The 21,631-nt window shown below is 41.7% G+C and overlaps 1 protein-coding gene across 10 annotated transcripts in view; it reads left to right on the forward strand.

Moving 5' to 3' along the window:
* The window catches only part of DENND5A (DENN domain containing 5A), a 116,306-nt gene that overhangs the window by 70,340 nt on the left and 24,335 nt on the right, over positions 1-21,631 (forward strand). For 5 of the 10 annotated variants that reach the window (XR_012645989.1, XM_074997429.1, XM_074997430.1 and 2 more), the window contains 7 exons: positions 5,235-5,342; positions 6,945-7,076; positions 9,832-9,984; positions 10,738-10,842; positions 14,012-14,096; positions 15,812-15,896; positions 19,125-19,253. Coding sequence is in view for 9 of the 10 variants with exons in the window: in XM_074997429.1 (XP_074853530.1) it covers positions 5,235-5,342; positions 6,945-7,076; positions 9,832-9,984; positions 10,738-10,842; positions 14,012-14,096; positions 15,812-15,896; positions 19,125-19,253 (797 nt within the window). In the remaining variant the exon portion in view is untranslated. The remainder of the gene's footprint in view (positions 1-5,234; positions 5,343-6,944; positions 7,077-9,831; positions 9,985-10,737; positions 10,843-14,011; positions 14,097-15,811; positions 15,897-19,124; positions 19,254-21,631) is intronic. The other 5 variants (XM_074997433.1, XM_074997434.1, XM_074997435.1 and 2 more) reach the window with 3 other exon arrangements.

Raw genomic sequence — 21,631 nt, forward strand, 5'->3', positions numbered from 1 at the left:
CCTCGTGCTCCCCCACCCTCTGCGGGGGGGCACGCCCCCTAGTTTGGGAAACCATGATGTAGATGAAAGACCCCACAAATCAGGAGTACACACAGATAAGGACAGTAAAAGATAGGATCTGGAAGAAAAACTTATGCGTCTGCCACACTTTTTCTGCAAATGGCAAATTATGTGGCACACCTCTGTAATCAAGATTTTAACAATTATACTAAACTGACTACTCTTATGGACCAATCTTCCAGACTCTAAAAGGCCCATACTCAAGGTGATTGTCCAAGAGGGATATGCATCTTCTAGAATGGGCCCCAAAATAGCTTCAGCTGTTGTAGATACCATTGCCAGGTCCTTGGGAATGGCTGTTGTGATGCACAGAGCTTTCTGTTTACAAATGGCAGGAGTTCCCAGGGATCTGCAGCAAAAAGCGGAGTAATTACCCTTTGACAGATTAAAACTCTCTTCAGAAAAGACAGATGAAGCTCTCCATTTGAGTAAGGACTCCCGGACTACCCTCCATACCCTGGATATGGATGCACCACTGTACCAGTGCCAACGCTACCTGGTATACCAGAGACGGTATGACTATGCCTTTGCCAGACAACATCATCAGTCTCACTCGTGGGGTTTTGACCAATTATGATCTCAATAGAGATCCAGTCTCAACCAGCCAATGAGCAGCAGATTTGCCTCCTTGGTTGAGAGATGTAATACTGCCGCCTTTGTCTCAAATGCCCCTCTGTCAAGACTCCTCTTTCATCACAGACGCAGACCCTTCTTCGACCAATGGTTGATGATCACATCAGATGGATGGGTTTTAGAGAGAATTTAATCACATTACGCCATCTCCTTCCTTTCTGTTCCACCAACCACCCCTCTCACCCTGTCCCTCTTCAGGGACCCCTCTCACGAGACGTTCTTCCTTGCTCAGAAGAAAACAGGTGAATGGTGACCCATACTAGATCTTCGAAATTTAAATTGTCTGTGGAAACAGTGGTTCAGAACAATAATCCTTGCCTCCCATAGTCCTTTCTCTTGACAAAGGCAACTGGTTTGCAGCTCTCGACCTTCAGGGTGTCTATTTTTGTATTACAATTCACCCCACCCCCAGGAGATTCCTGCGATTTACCATAGGCGGGGACCATTTTCATTATTGCAGTCTACCTTTCAGCCTTTCAATCACCCAGAGGGTATTTTCCAAAACCCTGGTGATAATAGCAGTGCACCTAAATTGAAAGGGAGTCATAATTTTCCCTTATCTAGACGATTGTTTGCTAAAAGTCTGTTTTGCCAGTGGAAATGCTCACTATGATAAATATCATCAGACAAACTTTCTAGTCTCTGCGGCTTCTCGTGTACGATCAAAAATCTACCCTCGAACCCACCCAGACATTGGAATTCATTGGTGCTTGACTGGATGTTACTACAGCCAGAGCCTGTCTACCTCTTGCATGGTTTCAGGCTATTCGGGGCTTAATTAAGATCATTATTCGCAGCCTGATGGTCAAAATAATTACATGCCTGTAATTGCTGGGGCACATGGCAGCTATGACACATGTAGTCTGGCATGCCAGATTGCGCTTCTGTTGTATTCAACATTGGCGAACCACAGTTCATACCTCCACTAAGCAATCGTGCACAGAGTAGTAACGCTACCATCCCATGTTCAAGCTTCCTTGCGATGGTGGACAAATCAAGGGAACCTATTATCAGATGTGCCCTTTCATCAATCACAACCTTCACGCATCATAACGATGGACACCTCTCTATTAGGATGCGGGACCCATATGGACAGGTGGTCAGTCCAAGGCCAGTGGTCACTTTGAGAGACATCCCTGCATATAAATCTTCTGGAACTCAGAGCAGTTTTCAACGCTTGCGGGCAGTTCTGCGCGCACACCTACAAAACAACAGTAACAATGCTTACTGACAACATCACTATGATCAGTTATCAATCAGCAAGGCAGAGCACAATCCCAGTCTCTCTGTACGGAAGCAGTTTGCCTCTGGAACTGGTGTAGTCTATATGACATGCTGGTATTAACACCATTACAGCCAACTCCCTCAGTGGACATTTTGCACCAGATCACGAGTGGGAGCGATGCAACTGTGTCCTTTACCACATCTTTCCGCATTGGGGATACCCCTACATAGATCTCTTCGCGACCTATCAGAACAAGAAATACAGCCAGTATTGCTCCAGAGCTGGAGTGGCCTGGGCTCTCAGGGTGGATGCGTTCCTCCTCAGTTGGAGGTGACCACTCCTCTATACCCTCCTACAGTATTCATACCCAAGGGCCTACAAAAAGTCAAGACTTAAGGGACCATGATGATATTGGTAGCACCTGTGTGGGCTCATTAGCCTTTGTTTCTGTTGCTTCACAGGATGTTGCCTTACCCTCCAAACCCACATCCCATCCTAGTGGATCTCTTAACCCAGAATCAGGGAACCTTACTGCACTTTCAGCCTCATAACACTTCACTTCATGGCATGGTTCCTAATAAGTTAAGTGCATCTGAGGGCCTCTGTTCTGCTCAAGTCAAAGAGGTATTGATTGATTCATACTGGAAGACAAACCACACAAATTACTTACCTTTCCGAGTGGAGGAGATATGTCTTCTGGTGTTCCTTGCAGCAAACCAACCCGAACACAGCTCCTCTGCACACAGTCTTTTACTACCGCTTGTACCTGCAACAGACTGGTCTAGCATTAGCGTCATTGAAAGTATATCTTGCAGTGAGTACAGCCTTTCAACATTCCATTGATGGTACCTCCTTGTTTGCCCAGCCTCTTACAAAACTTTTTCTCAAGGGACTTGTGAACCTTTCCCCCGGTTGGAGACCTGTTCCCCCACCATGGAGTTCGACTTGGTAATTTCAGTACTGGCTTGGCCACCGTTTGAACCAATGGTCACTGTTTCCCTCCAAATGTTGACCTTAAAACCATTTTCTTGCTCACTATAACATCTGCTTGAGGGATTAGCGAAATAGCTGCCCTGATGGTGGTTCTACCATATACTGTTTTTAACAAGGAAGGAGTGGTACTGTGGCTCCATCTGGCCGTCATCCCCAAGGTCTTGTCCAACTTTCATATTAATGAGCTGATTGTGGTTTCGGATAAAAGGAAGGTAACACAGGTTTCAATGCAGGAAGCAGCGCATCACTCTCTGGATGTCCGTAGAGTACAGGCTTTCTATATAGACAGAACTAAGCCATTCCAAAAGAGGGACCACCTGATTAGTCTCAATCGCCGATTGGTCCAAAGGTGAAGTGTTATCTTCTCAATGAATTGTGAAGCTCATTGCCTATTGTATTACGTTGTGCTACTCGGAATGGCACATACTGCTCTCATCTCAACTAAAAGCTCATTCTGCTAGAGCAATGGCTGCATTGACAGCATTCCTGAAAGGTGTTTCCCTCTAACACATTTGCCAAGCAGTAGCATGGTCTTCCCATGACAACCTTTGCAAAGCATTAAGCAATCCAAAGCCACTTAACCATGGACACATCATTAGCAATATCAGTATTAGCATCTGCTTCAAAGATATAACTCTGGGATCCTCCTTCCAATCTCCAGGGTACTGCAGTACAGTCACTTACTGTGGAGTGCCCACGGGGTCATCACTCGAGGAAGAAAGAGAAGTTACTCACCTGGGTGCAGTAAAGATTGTTCTTCGAGATGCATGTCCCCATGGGTGCTCCACTATCTGTCTTCCTCCCTGCTCCAGAGGTCTTTTTACATCTTTCAGCTTCCAGGGCGGATTTGAGGAACTGGCTTGAGCCAGACTGCGCACTTGACAAAACAGGTATGAGCAGAGTGAGACAACAAGCGCGCATGCGCGGTACAGCCGACTATGGCTATCAAAATCTCTGCTCTGTAGCACCGGGATGGGGCCCGACACCTACAGTGGAGCACCCACAGGGGGACACATCTTGTCGAAAAATGGTCACTGCGCCCAGGTGAGTAACTTCTCTGTGTCATCTCTTTTTTTTTTTTTTTTTTTTTTTTTTTTTGTAGCCATTTTAAAAATAAAAAGGGGCTTGTGCACTTTTAAGTTATGCAGATAAGGACCATTTACTCTTTCATATGCTGTTGATACTGCTGTATCTCAATGACACCTTCCATTTAGCAGAGAAAAGAAAGTGAATCGTAGGTAGTCCATAATCTCACTTAGCCTTTGACAAGGTGGTGGCAGGTATGGAAATACAGGTTAAAACTCCCTTATCTGGTGCACCCTGGTCCAGCAACACCCCTTGTCTGGCAGGACAATTGATGTTGCTGGACTAGAGAGTAGCTGCAGCACTCTAGCTAGGGTAACCCCAGCAGCTCCGCAGCTGGGGGCCAGCTGGGCACTGAGCTCCACCAGCCGCCCCTCAAACATGGGGTTTTGTGCTGCTCATGAGCAGCCCTGCAGGAGTGCCCCCCACCAGGCAGCTGGCATGACCTCCCCTTGCCAGGACCACTCAGGTCCTGAGGGTGCTGGAGGAGGGGAGTGCAAATTGTAATTATACAAGTAAAGAGTTGCTTTCTGCTTCCCTGAAGTTATTTTTTAACTGCAGTTGAATGTACTTAGCAAATGGTTAATTATCAAGGATCAGTTATCTTAGCATGTGAGATACATAAATATATCTTATCGATCATATTGCAAATACATGTTCAGTAGGTGGAGGTATTGTGGTCTGTAGGGTCAACTCATTTTAGATATTTGAGTGTAGTACCAAAATCTATTGGGTATGTTATATTCATGTGGAACACCGCCCACATAGTTTCAGATTTTCTCCATTAGTTTTCAGAGCCATTAGGGGTTAATTTAGACTGGTTTTGAGTGAAAAAGTGGAAATCCTTGTGGTTGGTAGGCATTGGTAAACATAAAAATTAATGTGAGGGTCTGAGGCAATTATGAAGAAAGAAACTTTTGGAGCTGAGAGTTAACAGCTATTAAGACACTTGTGAAGCTTTGTCATAAGTGTGCAGTAAAGGACATAGTACATTTTAATTATTTAATCTCGTCAGTGTTTAAATGCTTATTTGTTCTTTCCTTTATTTAAGCGTTCATTACTTAAATGTTTTATTTTGTATATTTTTATTTATTGGTCTGAACTTTAGATGGCTTTGAATTCTCTCTTAATTGTTATCTTTTCTGTTTTTGCATGCATGCTTTATTACTTCATATCTGCTTGCCATACTTTTGCTTTACATGGCCTGTCTGATTGTTTGCTACCAATCCTCTCCTGCCAGCATCTGGATTTTTCCTTGCCAGAGCTTCATTTGCAATCATATTTAGACTGGGACCAGCATGATTGGCCTTTCAGACCCTCTATAAAATCTGTGTCAGACCTTTACCTGGTATGTCATATGTATAACATGATCTATAGTCGTGTCATCACAGATATATAGTTTCATATATGTATTAGCTCTTCAGCCAGTTTCAGAAGGTGGCTACAGTGTTTTTTTTCTTTGCAAAAAGTGAACACTTTTTATCATTATGATGTAGCAAGAGAGATTTCAGTCAATCTCAACCCAGAACAATCAAATACAGTAAACTTTTCCATATCCAGCAGCCCTGGGACCGGGAGGTTGCCAGATATTCAAGTATTCTGGATGATACAGAGGTGTACCTAGCAATGCATAACACTGAGGAAAAACACGATTAGATATTAAGAAACATATAAAAATGTATTTAGAGTCCTTTACCAACAACAGTAGTATTGTACACTGTAAATGTATATGGCATTTTCTGTATTTATTTGTATTTACTTTCACTATACTGTACTTATGGAAAATGTAACTAAAATTTACTTATAGTTAAAATGGTGGTTATTTGAGAGTTCTGGTTGATAGAATGTCGGATATTAAAGAGTTTACTGTACTGCCCTTTCACAAATGTCATTGGAATGCATATTGATCCATCAGACTGTGGTAACAGTAGTGCTTATAGATCTTTTCAAACTTCCGTAAGTCAAGGAAATCTGTTTTCCTTTAAAATGATTTTTTTTTTTGAGAGTTGTAGAATTGGAGTCTATTCTTAATAAACTGCTGCTTCAGTTGCACTCCATAGCTTAGCTTCTGTCTTTAATCAAGTGAGTAAACCATTTTTGGTATATCTACATTGCAGACAGATGCCTCTGGCTGGCCTGTGCCAGCTGGCTCAGGCTCGAGGGGCTCAGACTAAGAGGTTATTGAATTGTCATGTAGATGTTGAGGGTCAGGCAGACTACCCTGGGACACTCTTTGTGGAGTCCAAGCCTGAATATCTGCACTTCAGGTAAACAGCCCCTTACCTCAAGCCAGCTGTTGACAGGTGTCACACTTGTGTCCCCACTAAAAGCATCATGGTTTACCTGCAAAACAGTTTAGCAAAACTTTCACGTTGACGATAGGATGAAGTATGTCTAGCTGTAATTACAAGAAGCCTTTTTAGAGAAGAAAAAGGAAACACTGCCTACAAGTGACAGAGGGGTAGCTGTGTTAGTCTGTACTCCAACAAAACAAAGCAGCAGTGACGGGCATAGTGACAGTCTAGATTTCTATATAAAATGCTTCTGCAACCATGCACAGACTAAAATTATATGCAATCGCCAAATAAGTAATTTTGTTAGTCTTTAAAGCACTATATCTCTGCTGTTTTTATTTTCCATGTAAGTGAGAGAAAAATAACTTTATGCATCCAAGCCATTTTGTGTTGTGGTGATTGTGTTAGTGTTAATCAAAGGCCCAAATGCATGCTGATGCTAGCTGGGCAGTTTAGCTGATTTAAGATCCCATTTAAATTATACAGTAAATGTCTTTATCCTCTACAATGGAGTGTTCTTCTGAAAACTGTTGTCATCCTTTTCCCTTCTGAGCATGAGGCAGCAAAGACTGAATTTGACACTGAGTTATAGCTACTTCTGCACCATGTTGTCACTCTTATTTTTGGGTACATTTTGTTTTTTAATTTTTGTACAGAAGTATATCCAAGAAGCCAGAAATCTGGGCAGCACCATTCGTCAGCCTAAGCTGTCTAACCTCTCTCCATCAGTAATTGCGCAAACAAACTGGAAATTTGTGGAAGGGTTACTGAAGGAATGTCGAAATAAGGTAATGTAGAGAAGATGTCTTCTTACCCCCAGCTCTCTCTGGGCTGTAGTTAGTAAAACTGAATTAATCTTTTATACACAAACTCAGTGTGTGCATAATCTGAAATTAGTCTAAAGTTTCCCTTTTGGGGATTGTGTCCCCCTTTAATAAATGAACTTATTTTTAGATATCCTGGGAAGATGGGAGACTTTTCATATTAGGAGACTTATTATAAAAACATAGAAATAACAAAGATCAGATGCTCCTGTAGAGGGGCAGAAGTGGGGGGAGGCAAGAATTAGATTAAGCTAAGTATGCAAACGAGCCCCTATAGTGACCCAGGAAATTCTAGTCTTGGTTCAAACCGTGTGTTAATGTGTTGAATTTGACTATAAAAGAGAGTTCAGCAGCTTCTCTTCGAAGAGTGTTGTGAAAATTCCTCTTCAGTAAACACGCAAACTCTTAAGTTATTAACAGAATGGTTATGCGTGTTTGCATACTTGGCTTAATCTAATTCTTGCCCCCCCCCGCCCCTCTACTCTCTGATTTGCTCACCTTGATAATATTTTTTTCCAATTTGTCCACCTTGATTACTGTTTTTGGTTCTCTGTGCCTTAAATATTGAGTCTGTTCTGGTATGGATATGGTCTGACTAAGTGAGTCTGTCCCACAAAAGCTCACCTAATAAATTATTTCATTAGTCTTTAAAGTGCTACTTGACTGCTTTTTTGTTTTAAAAAAATCAGTAAATTAGTGTGCTCGCATAGTCTTGATCCAGAGTCTGTTAAAATCAGTATCGATGTTCCAACTGATTTCAAGTAGGTTTTGGTTCAGAGGCGTATACTTCCACTGACTTGAATGGAACTATTTGCAGAGTAGGATACTGCTCTTTATGATAGACTGGCCCTAAATTACAATCCTTCACACCCATGTACACCCTTAGAAGGAGAGAGTGGCCTGAGTAATGCTCAGGATATGTCAAAGACCTTGGAGATGCCTAGGCGTCAGTAAGGGCCTAATTTGGTGAGTAGAACTTGATTTATGTACCTTTGCAAGTAGCTAGAAAAGAGACAGTTGGAATCTCAGGTCTCTGGACAAGTTTTTCTTAGGAGGGGTTTTTAAAACTGCTTATTTGATTTGAGACCATAAAAAAGTCATAGACTTTCAAAGAGAGATTTTTCAGTCGGACTTATGTGATTAAGTGACTTAGTTACTTGCAAATCCCACTCTCACTATTTTATGATTCAGCTGAGAACATTTGAAGCAATAAATATGGGTGCCTATTTTTATAAATTCATATAAAATACTTGGCCTTTACATAAACTTTGTCACTCTCAAACACTGTCAAACATGGCTGAATTATCTGTGCTTCAAAAACAGGCAGATTGTGGAAATGAGAAATTTTAAGTCACTTTCTCCCAGTTGCATATTAAAGCTATGAAAGATCAAGATATAGAAACCAGGAGATCTGAGTTCTAATGTTCTGTCCACAAGGCTACACAATGTTTGGCACATACGTATTCCAAAGTGATACTTTTATGTAACTCTGTCTAACCTATCACAGTGAATAAATTATCCATTGCAAGGGCAGTCTTGGTATTTGACTGTCCTTGAGTCAGCGCCATGGGTTCCTCATCATGACTGACTATTTTGGAAGCTACCATAGTTCAAACATTTAGTAATAAACCTGTTTAAAAACTGTTCTTGAGGACAACTTCACATAAATAATGTTAGAATGATAAAGTAATCCTGTTAAGAGAGTCATCTTCATCTGCTGAAAACACCCTGCCTGTGCCTCTATCTCTGCTTCCACCAGCAGCAGGTCCATTTTGCCCCCTCCCCACCACTGCCATTTCAGATAGAACTGCCAGGCTACAGGAAAGGTAGGAGTGGCTGTGAACTAAGTCATTGCAGAGGAGATAGCAGCATGCATGAGAGTGATAACCACACAGCAGCCACTTGCCGACTCCAGGAACAAGCAGGACAGATTCCATGACCACCTTTATACACAGAAAAGGATTCCTCTTGAAAAACAACACTCAGATGGGGGCTAAGAGGAACCAGCATGTTGACAGTAGAGTATTCCCAAGTCTGTCTCTACCATCTTCCAGTAGAGAAATAGCCTGGATAAACAGGGCCTTTCCTCACATAGTGACCTCATGCTTTCCTTCCTCAGTGAGAGGGCTCCTTGGCTATCTTTTTTGTTTCAAGGGGCTGGTAGAGTCTCGTCGTTCACAGTCTCCATCTCGGATGCAAAAACTGAAAATTAAAAACACAACCAAAACAAAAAACGCGAAAAGTGTCATTTACTCTCAGACTTTTGGGCAGCCAGTCACGGGGGACGGGGAACGGGGAGGGGAAGGAGAAATACCTCTTCTGATTGTATACCTATCCTGCTCCTGATCTCCTCCCGCTCTGGAGGCCAGCTCTGACTGCTGTGACCTCTGGCTGTTCCATTCAAAGATGCACTCAGTGGTGATTACCCATTCTAATCTCGCAGACCAGCCTCTGGAGGCCACACATGTCCCTTTGCCTAACTCAACTGGATGAAAAGATGGCAGAGGCTGTCAGGTGATTTGATACTGGTGATGCCTCATAATGGATGACTGTTAATGAAATAAGAGAAATGCGTCTGCACTAGCTTGTCGGGAATATAGCATAAACCCAGTTGTTTCATCTATGTCTATGTCTTAATATTGTGAGTGAATTTAAAAATACGAAGGATCATAGAGTTCCTGCTATGTAAGAATAACTTTCATTTTGCCATCTTTTCAAGACGAAGAGGATGCTGGTTGAAAAAATGGGTCGAGAAGCTGTGGAACTAGGTCATGGTGAGGTGAACATCACAGGTGTAGAAGAGAATACATTAATAGCCAGTCTTTGTGATCTCTTAGAAAGGATATGGAGTCATGGTCTACAGGTGAAACAGGTAAATAATGGTATTTCATAGAACTTACTTACAATTTTATAGACATTTTCATTCTTTTTAATTCTATTTTATACTCTTTAACTCAATCAGTTTTGATACTGAACTAATCCCCCTTGCTCGAAGTATAGTACACAATTGTACGTTCAGGGTGCCTTTCTGAATTATTTACTATTTTACTGCTTACTATTTTATTTGTCTGTTTTATATAGTGATAGTTTGTCATCTATTTGCATTTTTTAATTTGTCTCTCACTGTAGCTGTGTGGATGTAAGAGCTCACAGTTTATCATGCCAGGAATGGTTATGAGGTGTGAGGATTTATCCTCAAGCAGTGTAGCATAATTTACAAACTAAACCTCCTCCTCCTTTTCTCTTCCTTTTGCTTGTTCTCATTAAACATGGTGCAGTACTCATTTAGACGTGGGCAAGTGTAGTTTTAAAGGGCCATTAGCTAGTGGCGTTGCTTTACTTTTATTATAGAGCTCCAGCTGTTTGGTTTCTCCTGTGAGATGAGACAGTATGGGAGGTGGTGTTTGTTCCTCCTTTCTCCTGTGTGTGTGGGGAGGGGAAAAGGGAGTTGAATGCTGTTTTATTTAAAGGAAGTATTTTGCATATTTAATTCAGGCAATCCTAATCCAATTGCTGTGTCCTCATGCCACCATTGCCTAAATCTGCTTAGTCCTACTATGACAGTCATTTCTGTGTGTGAAGGTATGTCATCTGACTCTCCCCTTCCCTCTTGTATGCTACTTAGGATAGAAGCGGTACTACTTTCATCCTAGAAGACAGAGCATCAATATACTCTGCTTCAACTCAGATTTGGGCCTTTCAGACAACCAGGCGGCCAACCCTACATAAGGTTAATGCTTTGGATTAATTGCAGATGTTGGCAAACAGTGCTGAGCAGTCTGTTGTGGTAGAATAATTAGAGGCCTGATGAAGGAAGTGTAGTGGCTCTAACACTGTGATCCAAAATAAAAAGCACTGCTAGCCCTACACGTACTCTGGCCTCTATTGGATGAATCCATTTATAAAATAGCAAGCTTCCACAATTTCAATAAAGAGCCGATATTTTCCTAGTGGACCATAGTAATGAAGATGGTTTCCCTCTTCCATGCTTTTGCCAGTTTTCCTGCTGGTGGATTTGTTACATTCGACATAGTTACCAACCGGTTCTTTCCTGTGCTGTTTAACTCTGTGCCCCTCAACTGACCAAAGACCACCTCCTGCTTCAGCTGATCCAGTGCGACCTTGCAGTGTAGGATGCAGTGACCATGTCAGTCTGGTACAGCCTAAACTTATGAGTTCCACTCATTCCCTTGTGCTGTCTCCCCGTTCTCCTCGTGTAACTTACATCATCATTACTCTCCTTTAAAGTCTCCAAATAGTAATGGTGTTGGTGAAGGAAAAAGGCAGATGGTTAGTCTGATTTCTTCCCAATTCTCATTAGTATTGTGGTTTCCATTTTCTGTAGACGCATTGGCTTCCTTGCCTTTTTCAGAGGTGTTCCAGCACTGGGAGCAGGTGCTATCTGTTGACAGAATGTATTTGAGTGTGCATTTGTCTCCCACCAGAAGTAGTATTTTGGCTGTGTTGCCCTGAATGATTTTTCTTACCTGAACTTTTGTAAGGCCTGCTATACATTTTGGTTTCCGCAGTGGGATTTCCAGACACACTACTGAGAAATCAGGTTTCTGTGGGGCTTTTTGTAGTATTCTCACTGAACACATTTTGAAAGAGGATTTCCTTACACCATCGTAAGTGAGACATTGGCTGCTTTATATTTTAGAAACATACCACCGTGTGGGAATAATACTGTGGAGTAAAAACCCTTGTAGTGTGAGATCAGAGGGTTTAGTTTGCCCTTTCCTCATTACTTGTAGAATTGAACAAGATTGACTAGGTTTTTAAAGCTGACTTTTCTTTTGGCACCTGCAACTTTCACCCCTTTTAATTATTTGGACTCACATAACTAGCTGTTCAGATTCTTTAAATCACATCAGTGGTGCTTACAGACTGCAGATGCATATAGGAAACCCCAAATAAATCCAAGATTTTACAGCCCTTTTGCCATACAGGCACCTTTTTGAACAGTAATAGCCTTATAAATATGAAAAAAGAACCTTTCTAATCTATCCATTAGCAGAAACATAACTTCTAATCCTTTACAGATATCTCCATTTACATCTTAGCTCCCTAAAGGAATCTGTTAGTTTCAAATTTTTTACTGAGGAAGTACATCCAATCACTATACTGGATAATCCCTCTGTGGTTATAGGTGCCTTCTCTGACTTGATTTTTCATTCACAAGCAGCTTTAGGCTCAGCCTGAGAATCTTTTGGTGAGGCAATGATAAATCTCACCTTCTAGGGTTTCTTGACCCATTTTTTGAAAGGCAGCATGTTGACTAATGGAATAAAGTTTTTACCTTTAACTTAATGTCCTAAATACTGCATGCTGAATTTTGCCTTTCAAAATTTCTTTGCTGTTTATGAGAACAGCCTGAAGCTGTATTTGAAATTCCTTATCTTTGTGTGGTGATATTTTTAATCCAACTTTTTTAACTTTTGTAGTGAGGCCCTTTGCTCTCTTTGATAGGGGAAGCCCGAAATGTCTTTGGAGGGCATTAGAAAGTAGCTCTCAAACCCACATCAGCGCCTTATGTAGACTGTTTGTAGCTTTGTCAGTGGAACTTTCCAGCATCGCCCAGATGTGAAAAATGTATGACAGGCATATCTGTGTCAAACAGGCCTGCTGACTGGGGGGAAGGGAGCACCAGGGAGCCAGCAAAGGGGGAAATTGTCCCAGGGTCTGGGGCTCCTGGCTGCCAGTGCTGCTACTGTGGCAGCTGGAACCCCCAAGCCCTTTTGAATTGCCACCAGAGGGCCATGCCCAGTGCTCCGTGCAGGTCAGAGGGCGTGGGGTGGAGGGCACTGTGGTCTGGGTGGCACTGAGGGCTGGCTGCCCCCATCTCTTCCACATGGTACCCTGCCCTTCCAGGGGCCCAGAGCCCCACTTCCTGCCAATGGGCTCGCAGTGGCTTTCTGCCCTGCTGATACCAACCTATCCCCGAAGTAGACATCACTAGGTTGATGGAAGAATTCTTGGACCTAAGTAGCCTGTCTGTTGGGGTGGTGGAAGAACTACAATGATGAGGGGTTCTTCCTTGTTGTCTACACTAAATGCGACGGCAGTGCAGCGCTGCCTCTGTAGCGTTGTATGTGTAGACATAGCATTAGGGTGTGTCTTCACTACACAGAATATCGACCTAGTGTGAGGGTTGATCTGCTGGGGCTTGATTTCTCATGCCTAGTGGGGATGCATGAAATTGAACTATCTGGGGTTGACGGTCGACCCCTGTACTCCTCAATATTGCAAGAAGTAAGGGAGGTCGATGGGAGAAACTCTCCCGTCGACCTCTCTCTGTGAGGATGGCCGGGTAAATCGATTGTAGATAAGTTGATTCTAGCCACACAATTGACGTAGGTGGAATTACATATCTACAGTCAACTTTAATGTCCAGTGTAGACCTGGCCTAAGACTCTGCTTTGTCTGTGCATTTCTTCCTCATTGCACTGGGGAGAGGGCTGTCAACTCAGATTTCAGGGTTGTGGGACATCAGTGTATAGCACACATCTCTTTGTAGTACGTATTTAAATACATTTTTGGTCGTATCTTGAGAAACCGAAGTGACGCTCAGCTGATCTGTTCAGTTACCGTAATCTCTGTGTCAAGCTTGTTTCTTTCTTTTTAAAAAAATTGACACCAAGATGGAATACGCTGGACAGTGAAACTTTTGCATTTATGCTTTCTGGCTATTTACTTCCTCCTGCCTCTTTTGTTTCTTGGTTTTTTGTTTCTTTTATGAATGCTATTGATAGGAAAAACAAAAACATCTTTAGAACATACTGTAGTAAATGTAACTTTTAGTGATGGCTTTTAATTTTCAATTGTTATGAAACTCAGAAGAGATTTATTGTTTTGAATTGCTAAATACAATGTTACCAACAATTTCTTTTTAATTTTAGGGAAAATCTGCTTTGTGGTCTCACTTGCTACATTACCAAGAAAATAGGCAGAGAAAGCCCATGTCAGGTAGCTTCAGTACTTCAGGTAATGTTGCTGTACAATAAAGAGAGGTTTTCCAACGTACTAGTAGTACTCCTCAAAAGTGGTAAAAATTTCAAAATTACTAATTTATTTCAAATCTGTCCCAAATGATGCCCATCAAACAGAATTCTATAAATTCTCCAGTGCTCTAGCTCTTAGAGGATGATATTTACTTTGATGATCAGGTCATTTTTGCATAACTGCTGAGACTGATTTGTTGACTGCAATATTTACATGAAGTAACTTGTTTTCCAATGACATTCTGAAGATTTATTTTCCTGTTCAAGACTGGTACCTTGTTAACTGGCTGTTGGCTGAATAGCACGTCAGCTTTTGTATGGTCAGTATTTTCATTCTGTGTGAACCTAAGATACAGGCTCAAGTAAATATGTAACAAACCCTAACCCTACCAATGCATGATGTTTCAGAGACAGGCTATAAAAGCAGATGTTTTTGATACACCTCACCAATCATACAGTGTTGTATGTAAGGAGGAAAATCTCTTGCCAGCCCACGAAACAGTCATCCTCTGCTGTGAACAATATTTCTTTACCCATTCTTAAACATGCATAGTTGTATTACAGGGCATGTAATTATCCATCCTGTTCTAAAATCCAACCCCAACATAAGAAAAGGGTTTGTGTAGTATCCTGCATGGATAACTTGTTCTGGTGGCAACTAATACGCATTTAAATGTAATGAACCATACCTACAGGTAGAAACTTTGGGAGCCTGTATTAATGGAGTGGGCAGCTGAGTATTGCTTTCTTAACATCCATAAATTCCCTAAAGCAACATGAATCTCAAGTTTGTGTAAATTTTGTTTTCAGCAGATATGTATCTTTTAGAAAAAGAAAGTACAATACTGATTAAGTCAGTGCATTACAAATGTGGGTAAAGCTCTAGAGTTCCTGTTTTAGAAAAGGAGAAACTGAAGCACAGATGGCTTTCAGGGCCAAATTCTTAGCCCAGATTCAGTAGTTAAACCGGGAGAGTTTGACTTTTACTAACATTCTGTTGCCCTGTGCACACTGATCTAATAAACAGAGACCTTGGTTCAGAACTAACTGCTGATCCTGTTCTCTTCACCTTGAGACTGAGAGCAGATGATGTCTCATGCCATAGTGTTTGAAGTATGACTGACTGAAAGATAGCATTGCTTAACTTTTTAATTGGTAATCAGCTGTTCTGTTTGTATTCTCCATTTTCATGATTTAAGCCTATGATGTAGACTTCACTGATAGGTTGTACACCTTTCATTTAACACAGAATTCTCCTGTCAACTTGTGTTAGCTCATTTGAGAAAGAAGCGAAGAATTCTGTAGAAAATAATACTTGAATGATAGTCTGTTTTGATCCTACTCTTTGGTCTCACATCAGTCCTGGATTTTAAGCTTATTAAAATGTCATAGTACTGAGCATATAATGAGTTGCCTGAACTGAACTCTGTATGTAGTGTCAGTGGTTTTTTTCCCCCCATGCATTAATATACTACCATAGTCAGCACTGATTTGTGCCATAATGTCACAAAACCGTTCGTTGCTGACAACAGGAAGGCATGCAGCATGTAATGTACCGTTTTTGGGTTCTAGGGAAAACCATTACTCTCAGATGTTATCAGATTCTTCTGTTGTGTTACTGACACAAAGTGTTCAAATATTACTTAAAAATCTTTGAGTTATCTTTCAACTGCTTTAAAAAAATCCTTCTCACTTTAGGAGTACTTCTTGATTCAGAAAGGAGGAAGTCAGATGCCAGCCCAGCAATGTCACCCTTGCGGGTCTCTCTCATTCAGGATATGAGGTTAGTTTGGGGCAGTATGAGAAATCCCCAAGACCTGTATGTTCATTCGTATGCATGTAACTTGTGTGAGAGGTTAACTTCAATAATACTGAGAAAAAATATAATGCTCAATAGCTCATGTCAGCTTGTGTATGGTCACACGTTTATTCTGTGTGAACCTAAGATACATGCTCAAGTAGATATGTAAATATTGAAAATCACCCTCTCTTCCTGTCTTCCTTAAAGTCTGTTATGAAAGAACATGGGTTAAAAAGGGTTTTCATGGCTAAATCTTGAAATGATTAAGATTATTTCGTGATCTGAAGAACTGTGGATTGCAGAGGCTGATTTTCGAACAGCTAGGCTTAACTGTGTTTGGCTGCAGTTACTGGTTTTGTAGTAGCTGTTTTTTCAACTGGAAGAGGTGTTTGCTCAACTGGAAAAGCAATGTGCTTCAGCTGGAAGAAAATTGTTAAGCCATTTTAGCAAGGGAAAACTTGCTTCATACTGAGGAAACCATATACCTACAGCATCTATCATCACATTAGCTTATAACAGGGTAGGGAATCCCCCAGCCCATGGTATGGATCCATACAATGGCTTGTCTGGATCTGGATCCCGAGAATCTGGGCTTCCCTCCATAACATCTGGCCTGCAGTGGAAGTTGGGGGAGTGGAGCCCTGAGCCTTGCAGTCCAGATCAGGCAAGCCAGGGCTGGATCCAGACTGTGGGCTTTGCCAGGGGCTGTGGCAAGAAGCACTTCTGGGTGTTGGAGGGTGAAAGGGATGGGGAGCAGCAGTGGCTTTGGCAAAGCTGCCTAGAGGCTTCATGCTGCTACTCTGATTGGCTGGAATTATGGCAATTCAAAGCAGTGGAGGTGGTGCCTGGGAACATAGGGAGGGTGAGCAGAGCCATGTGTATCCACGGGTGAGCGGGTAAGCAGCACCCCCATTGTTCACACCCCTGTGCCTCCTTCCCTCCAGACACCCCCCACCCTCTTCCTGCACTCTCCCTCCCACCCTGACTCCCACTCACCCCTTGCTCCCTCCTTCCCTCCCTCCCTCCCAAGCCCCACACCCTAAATCCTCCTGCACTCTTCCTCCTGCCTAGACCCCCACCCACAGTCTGCTCTTGCATCCCCCTCCTGCCCAGACTCTCACCTCCTCCCACATTCTCCTCCTGCTCAGATCCCCCCACAGCTTGCTCCTCTACCCCCCTCCTACCCAGACCTATCACCTTCAGCCCACACCAGGCCAGATCATCCCCAGTTCCCAGCCTGCACTCTCCCTCCAACCCAGACCCCATATCTCTGGCCCCTATACAGTCAGGGACCACACCAATGAGGTATTTTTTTTCTTTCTGTGTTTGCTATTCACTTATGTGGCCCCTGACTGATTTGTCTGTAGTGGTCAGTGTCTCCTGACCTGAAAGGTTCCCCACCGCTGGCTTACAACTATAGCTGGACACTTTAAAAAAAGAAATCAACTTCCTTGTCTGTCTGAACTGTATCTGTGGTATCTTATTTCTGAGACTGAGGGACAGGTTCATATCTGTCCAATCACTGTGCGACTGTTTTGCATGGTTCTGAACTCCTCCCTATGTTCTGATGAACCTCAACAACCTCTGAATCTTTGCAAGGGTTTGCTGGGTTTTGTCTATTAAATGTACTGAGTGTGTGAAAGTCAGTGCTACAAAAATTTTGAACCTCAAAACTGACAGTACGACCTTCCTGTGCTTGAGATATCTGTACCTCTATCTATATTTAGTAACAAACATCTTCCCCAGCTTGGAGAAGGACTAATTCTCAGGCCTAGTGGCTCTGCTAGTGGTGTCTGCTGTGGCCTGGGAAGATAACAGCTTTTCTGTGCCTGTGTATTCCTCTCTTAAAAACAGTATAGTCCCTACCATAGAGTTCTTGGTGTGATTTCTTCGGTTGAGAAGCATTATATAATGCAGGTTCCTATAATTTCTTCTTTTAATCATGATTAGTTCAGTCTCCACTGCACTTGCATCTGATTCATACTTGAACAACTGAAATATTTTGGAACCGGGTCTACACAATACAGGAGATAATTTTACAATTAATAGACCTAGTGATAGGAGTTGTGTATTTAAGCAAATAAGGTTTTACATTTTAATGTAATTATTTATAATGGTTTATCAGGTTTTTTTAAGTTTGCAACCTGGATTGATTGGCAGTTGGATTAATAAAACTGTATGGATTGCAAGATTGCTTTTCCTTTTCGTGGAGTTATTACCAGCTAACCATAACATTTTGGTGAAGGATAAATGAGCTAAACTTATTCAGGAAACATGATCTTCTCTGTACTATATATGTATAGTATGGACACACAGCATTGAGACTGTACTTTTAGAGGGCAATCTGAAACTCTCTTCACAATATGGCTTTAAGTTATTTATTTATTTATTTTTATATTGGACTGGTGCTTAGAGTTCTCCGTCTGGATCCTGTCTGCATTATGCTAGGGTCAGTACCTACACAGAGAGAATCCTTGTGAGAGACGAAATATTCCACAATGAGGATTTATGCACAAAGACCCTGAGTCAAAGCACTCTTAGAAACTTGAAGCAGATACTTGACTTCCAATTGACTTAATCACTCAGGATGTCTGAAGTGGGGCACCTAAAGTTAGTTGTTACATTTGGAGACTTTATCTTGTAGCTTGAGTCTGCTGTTTTATGTGGAAGAGCAATTTTTAATTTTCCAAAGCACTGAGCTGTACATACTGCAGTCTAGGATGCACCAGGCAAGGTATTTGTAGTAGAGACAGGGAAATGTTAGTATCATTATACAAGGCACTGGTGAGACATCATCTGGAGTGCCAAGTGCAGTTCTGATTCCTCATGTTTAAGAAAGATGAACTTAAACTGGAACAGGTGCAGAAAAGGGCCCTTAGACTGATCCAAAGAATGGAAAATGTATTTTGGAGAAGAAATGCAAAGAGCTCGGTTTGTTTAGCCTAACCGAACAAAGGCTGAGGGGAAAGATGATTCCTCCCTCCCAGGTATTTATCTTCCTGATTTATTTATAGAGAGGAGAGTTCTTAACAGGAGAACAAATGGATGTACACTGGCCATCAACATATTTAGGCTTGAAACTAGAAGAATATTTCTAACCATCAGAGGAGTGAAGTTCTGGAACTGCCATTTCAGAAGAACGGTAGGAAGGGAATAAACTAATATTAAAATAATTAATCAATGTCTTATCTCTCCCCTGCTCCCATTTAGGCATATCCAGAACATTGGTGAAATCAAAACAGATGTTGGAAAGGCCAGGGCCTGGGTTCGACTGTCCATGGAAAAGAAATTACTCTCCAGACATCTGAAGCAGCTTCTTTCAGATCTTGAACTTACAAAGTAAGCCTGTGTATCTTTAACAGAACTGGAAAATATCAAATGTGTTTTAGTAATGGTTCAACTTTAAAAACACAAACTTGTTCAGACTCATATCTGTTTAACCACTCAAACAAGAGGTACCGCAGTGGAACTAACAAGTGATTCATAGCACTTGATGTGTTTGAGAGGGGGAGAGGTCTGTGGTCAGTGCCCGGAATTGGGACTCAGGAAATCTTTTCTGTCTCATCTCTGCTACAGACTTCCTGTGATCATAAGCAGTCACTTATGCCAAGGTCTTCAAATGTGACTAGTGATTTTGGGTGCCCCACTTTGAGGCATCCTGAGTGATTTAGTCAGTTGGGACTCAAGCGTTTGCTCCGAGTTGTTAAACTGCTTTGAATCAGGGTTTTTGTGCATTGGGCCTTTGTGAATCAGCCCCTATGTATAAAACTGGAGTATTTCCTCTCACCCCAAGGATATTCTCATTCTCTCTCTCTCTCTCTCTCTCTCTCTCTCTCTCTCTCTCTCTCTAATGCAGCCTTGATCCATACTGGGGATTCTAGGTCCTACCACAAAACAAAAATAATTAATTTCAGGGCAGACTGCAAAGACAGTTTTAGCTTGTACTCTAAAACTGCAGTTAAAATGCCACTTGCCCATGTTTTTCACATCCTTGTTGTGCAGTTATTCATCATGATCATGAGATTGATTAAACTGGTCTTTGTAATTGTAGTGTGGTTGTTAGATTGGGGAGGGGCTTGTATCGGTTTTTATGGAAGATGAATACCTGTAGGCATTTAAAAAGACACAGCAAATTATCTGGACTTTAAAGGAAGATCTAAGTGGTGGGTGGAAATTGGTCCTTTGGGTTACATTTTGTGCCTTGACACTACCACTTTTCATAAATGGCAAATGTGGCTGCTGGAGGTAAGGGATGAGGGAGAAGTAATACACACAGACAGCATTTGCGTGTCACATGCAATGCTAATTAAAGAAGAAACCAAGTATAGTTAAGTGCAACAGGCATCAGCATTTCAATGATTAATAGCACTTGTTTAGGGGGAAAAAAGTGTGCTATTAGTTGTTGCAGTTGGGAGTCATGGGGCAGTGCTGAGGTTCAGATCTAAATCCCGTGGTGCTTAATGTGTATGCATGGCCTGATTCACTGGCATCAAAGGTTAATTCATTAAATCTGGCAACATTCTATCTCCTCCACCCCCCTCTTGGTAGAACAAGCGACAGATTTAAAAGGAGATTTAAAGTGAGATGCTCAAAAGCACTAGCCTATGTGTTGCTCCTTTGTAGAACATACCGGTTTTTCTAGATGTAGCTTGGAATGACAGAGACAAAAATATAAATGTGTACTCAAAATGGCAAGTGGCATTCAGATGAGCTGCTTCCATATAAACAGGCATGAATAGATGGTAATCCTGTGTGCTTGTTTTGTATATTTTTAGATGTTCTAGCTAGGGAAGGATTAGAGCATTCCAGTCAGCACGGATTAGCAGTGTGTTAAACAAGGCCATTTTGGCTCTTTAGAGCGGGGATTTCCATGTAAAGTGATACATTAGGCTTAAGCATGCAATGTGTGTCATTCTCCTATGCATTTTCCATCACAGCTATGCATAACAATATTAAGGGAATGGATTTTGCCATATGTAGCAGACATAGGAAAACGTATATTCTGTCTGGAAGAGAAATATAATGTGAATGTTAGTGGGGAAGGTCCTGGCTACATTTTCCTGCCATCCTTGTAATAATGATTATGTACTAGTGGTCATTTGTATTTGTTGCTGCTTAACAAAAAGTGAGGCCTAGAAACTGGATAAGGAATTAGCTTAGTATCAATCTAGTAGTCCCTGTTCTTTACTGAAATGGAAAGTCAAGCGGAATGACTCAGATGTCTAAGTCTATTTTTAAAATGTGGAAGAAGCTTTCTGCCCACATGAATCCAGAATGAAAAACCAGTCCTGGTCATTGTAATGATTTCTGCCAATTCTGGGAATTTCTGTGGTATCATTCTACTCAGTGAAAATAAGAATTCCAAAGACACTGGTGATCCTAGATTTCAAATATGAGCTGGTTAAAAACAGAATGTCCAGTCCTGCGTCTAGATGCTAATACCAGTGTGTTCCCATTTTACATAATTAAAGGTTGAATTGTTTATTCGAACACAGAAGCTGGAGCGGTTGAAGTACATTTGAAAGCTAGGTTCATTGTAAATCTTGCATGTTGAGATAACTTAGTGTTTGGAATAATACCAATACAGCTGAAGTGGTTAATGTAAAAGCATATGACTACTAAAAGGGAGCGAGCGCTGTGTTACGAAGACTCATAAAGAGCTCCGTAAACCAAAGAGTGGCCATCCTGCGTAAATAAAGAATAAAAATGGTTTTTGA

This window comes from Carettochelys insculpta, chromosome 6 (assembly GCF_033958435.1).
Source record: "Carettochelys insculpta isolate YL-2023 chromosome 6, ASM3395843v1, whole genome shotgun sequence".
NCBI lineage: Eukaryota > Metazoa > Chordata > Testudines > Carettochelyidae > Carettochelys > Carettochelys insculpta.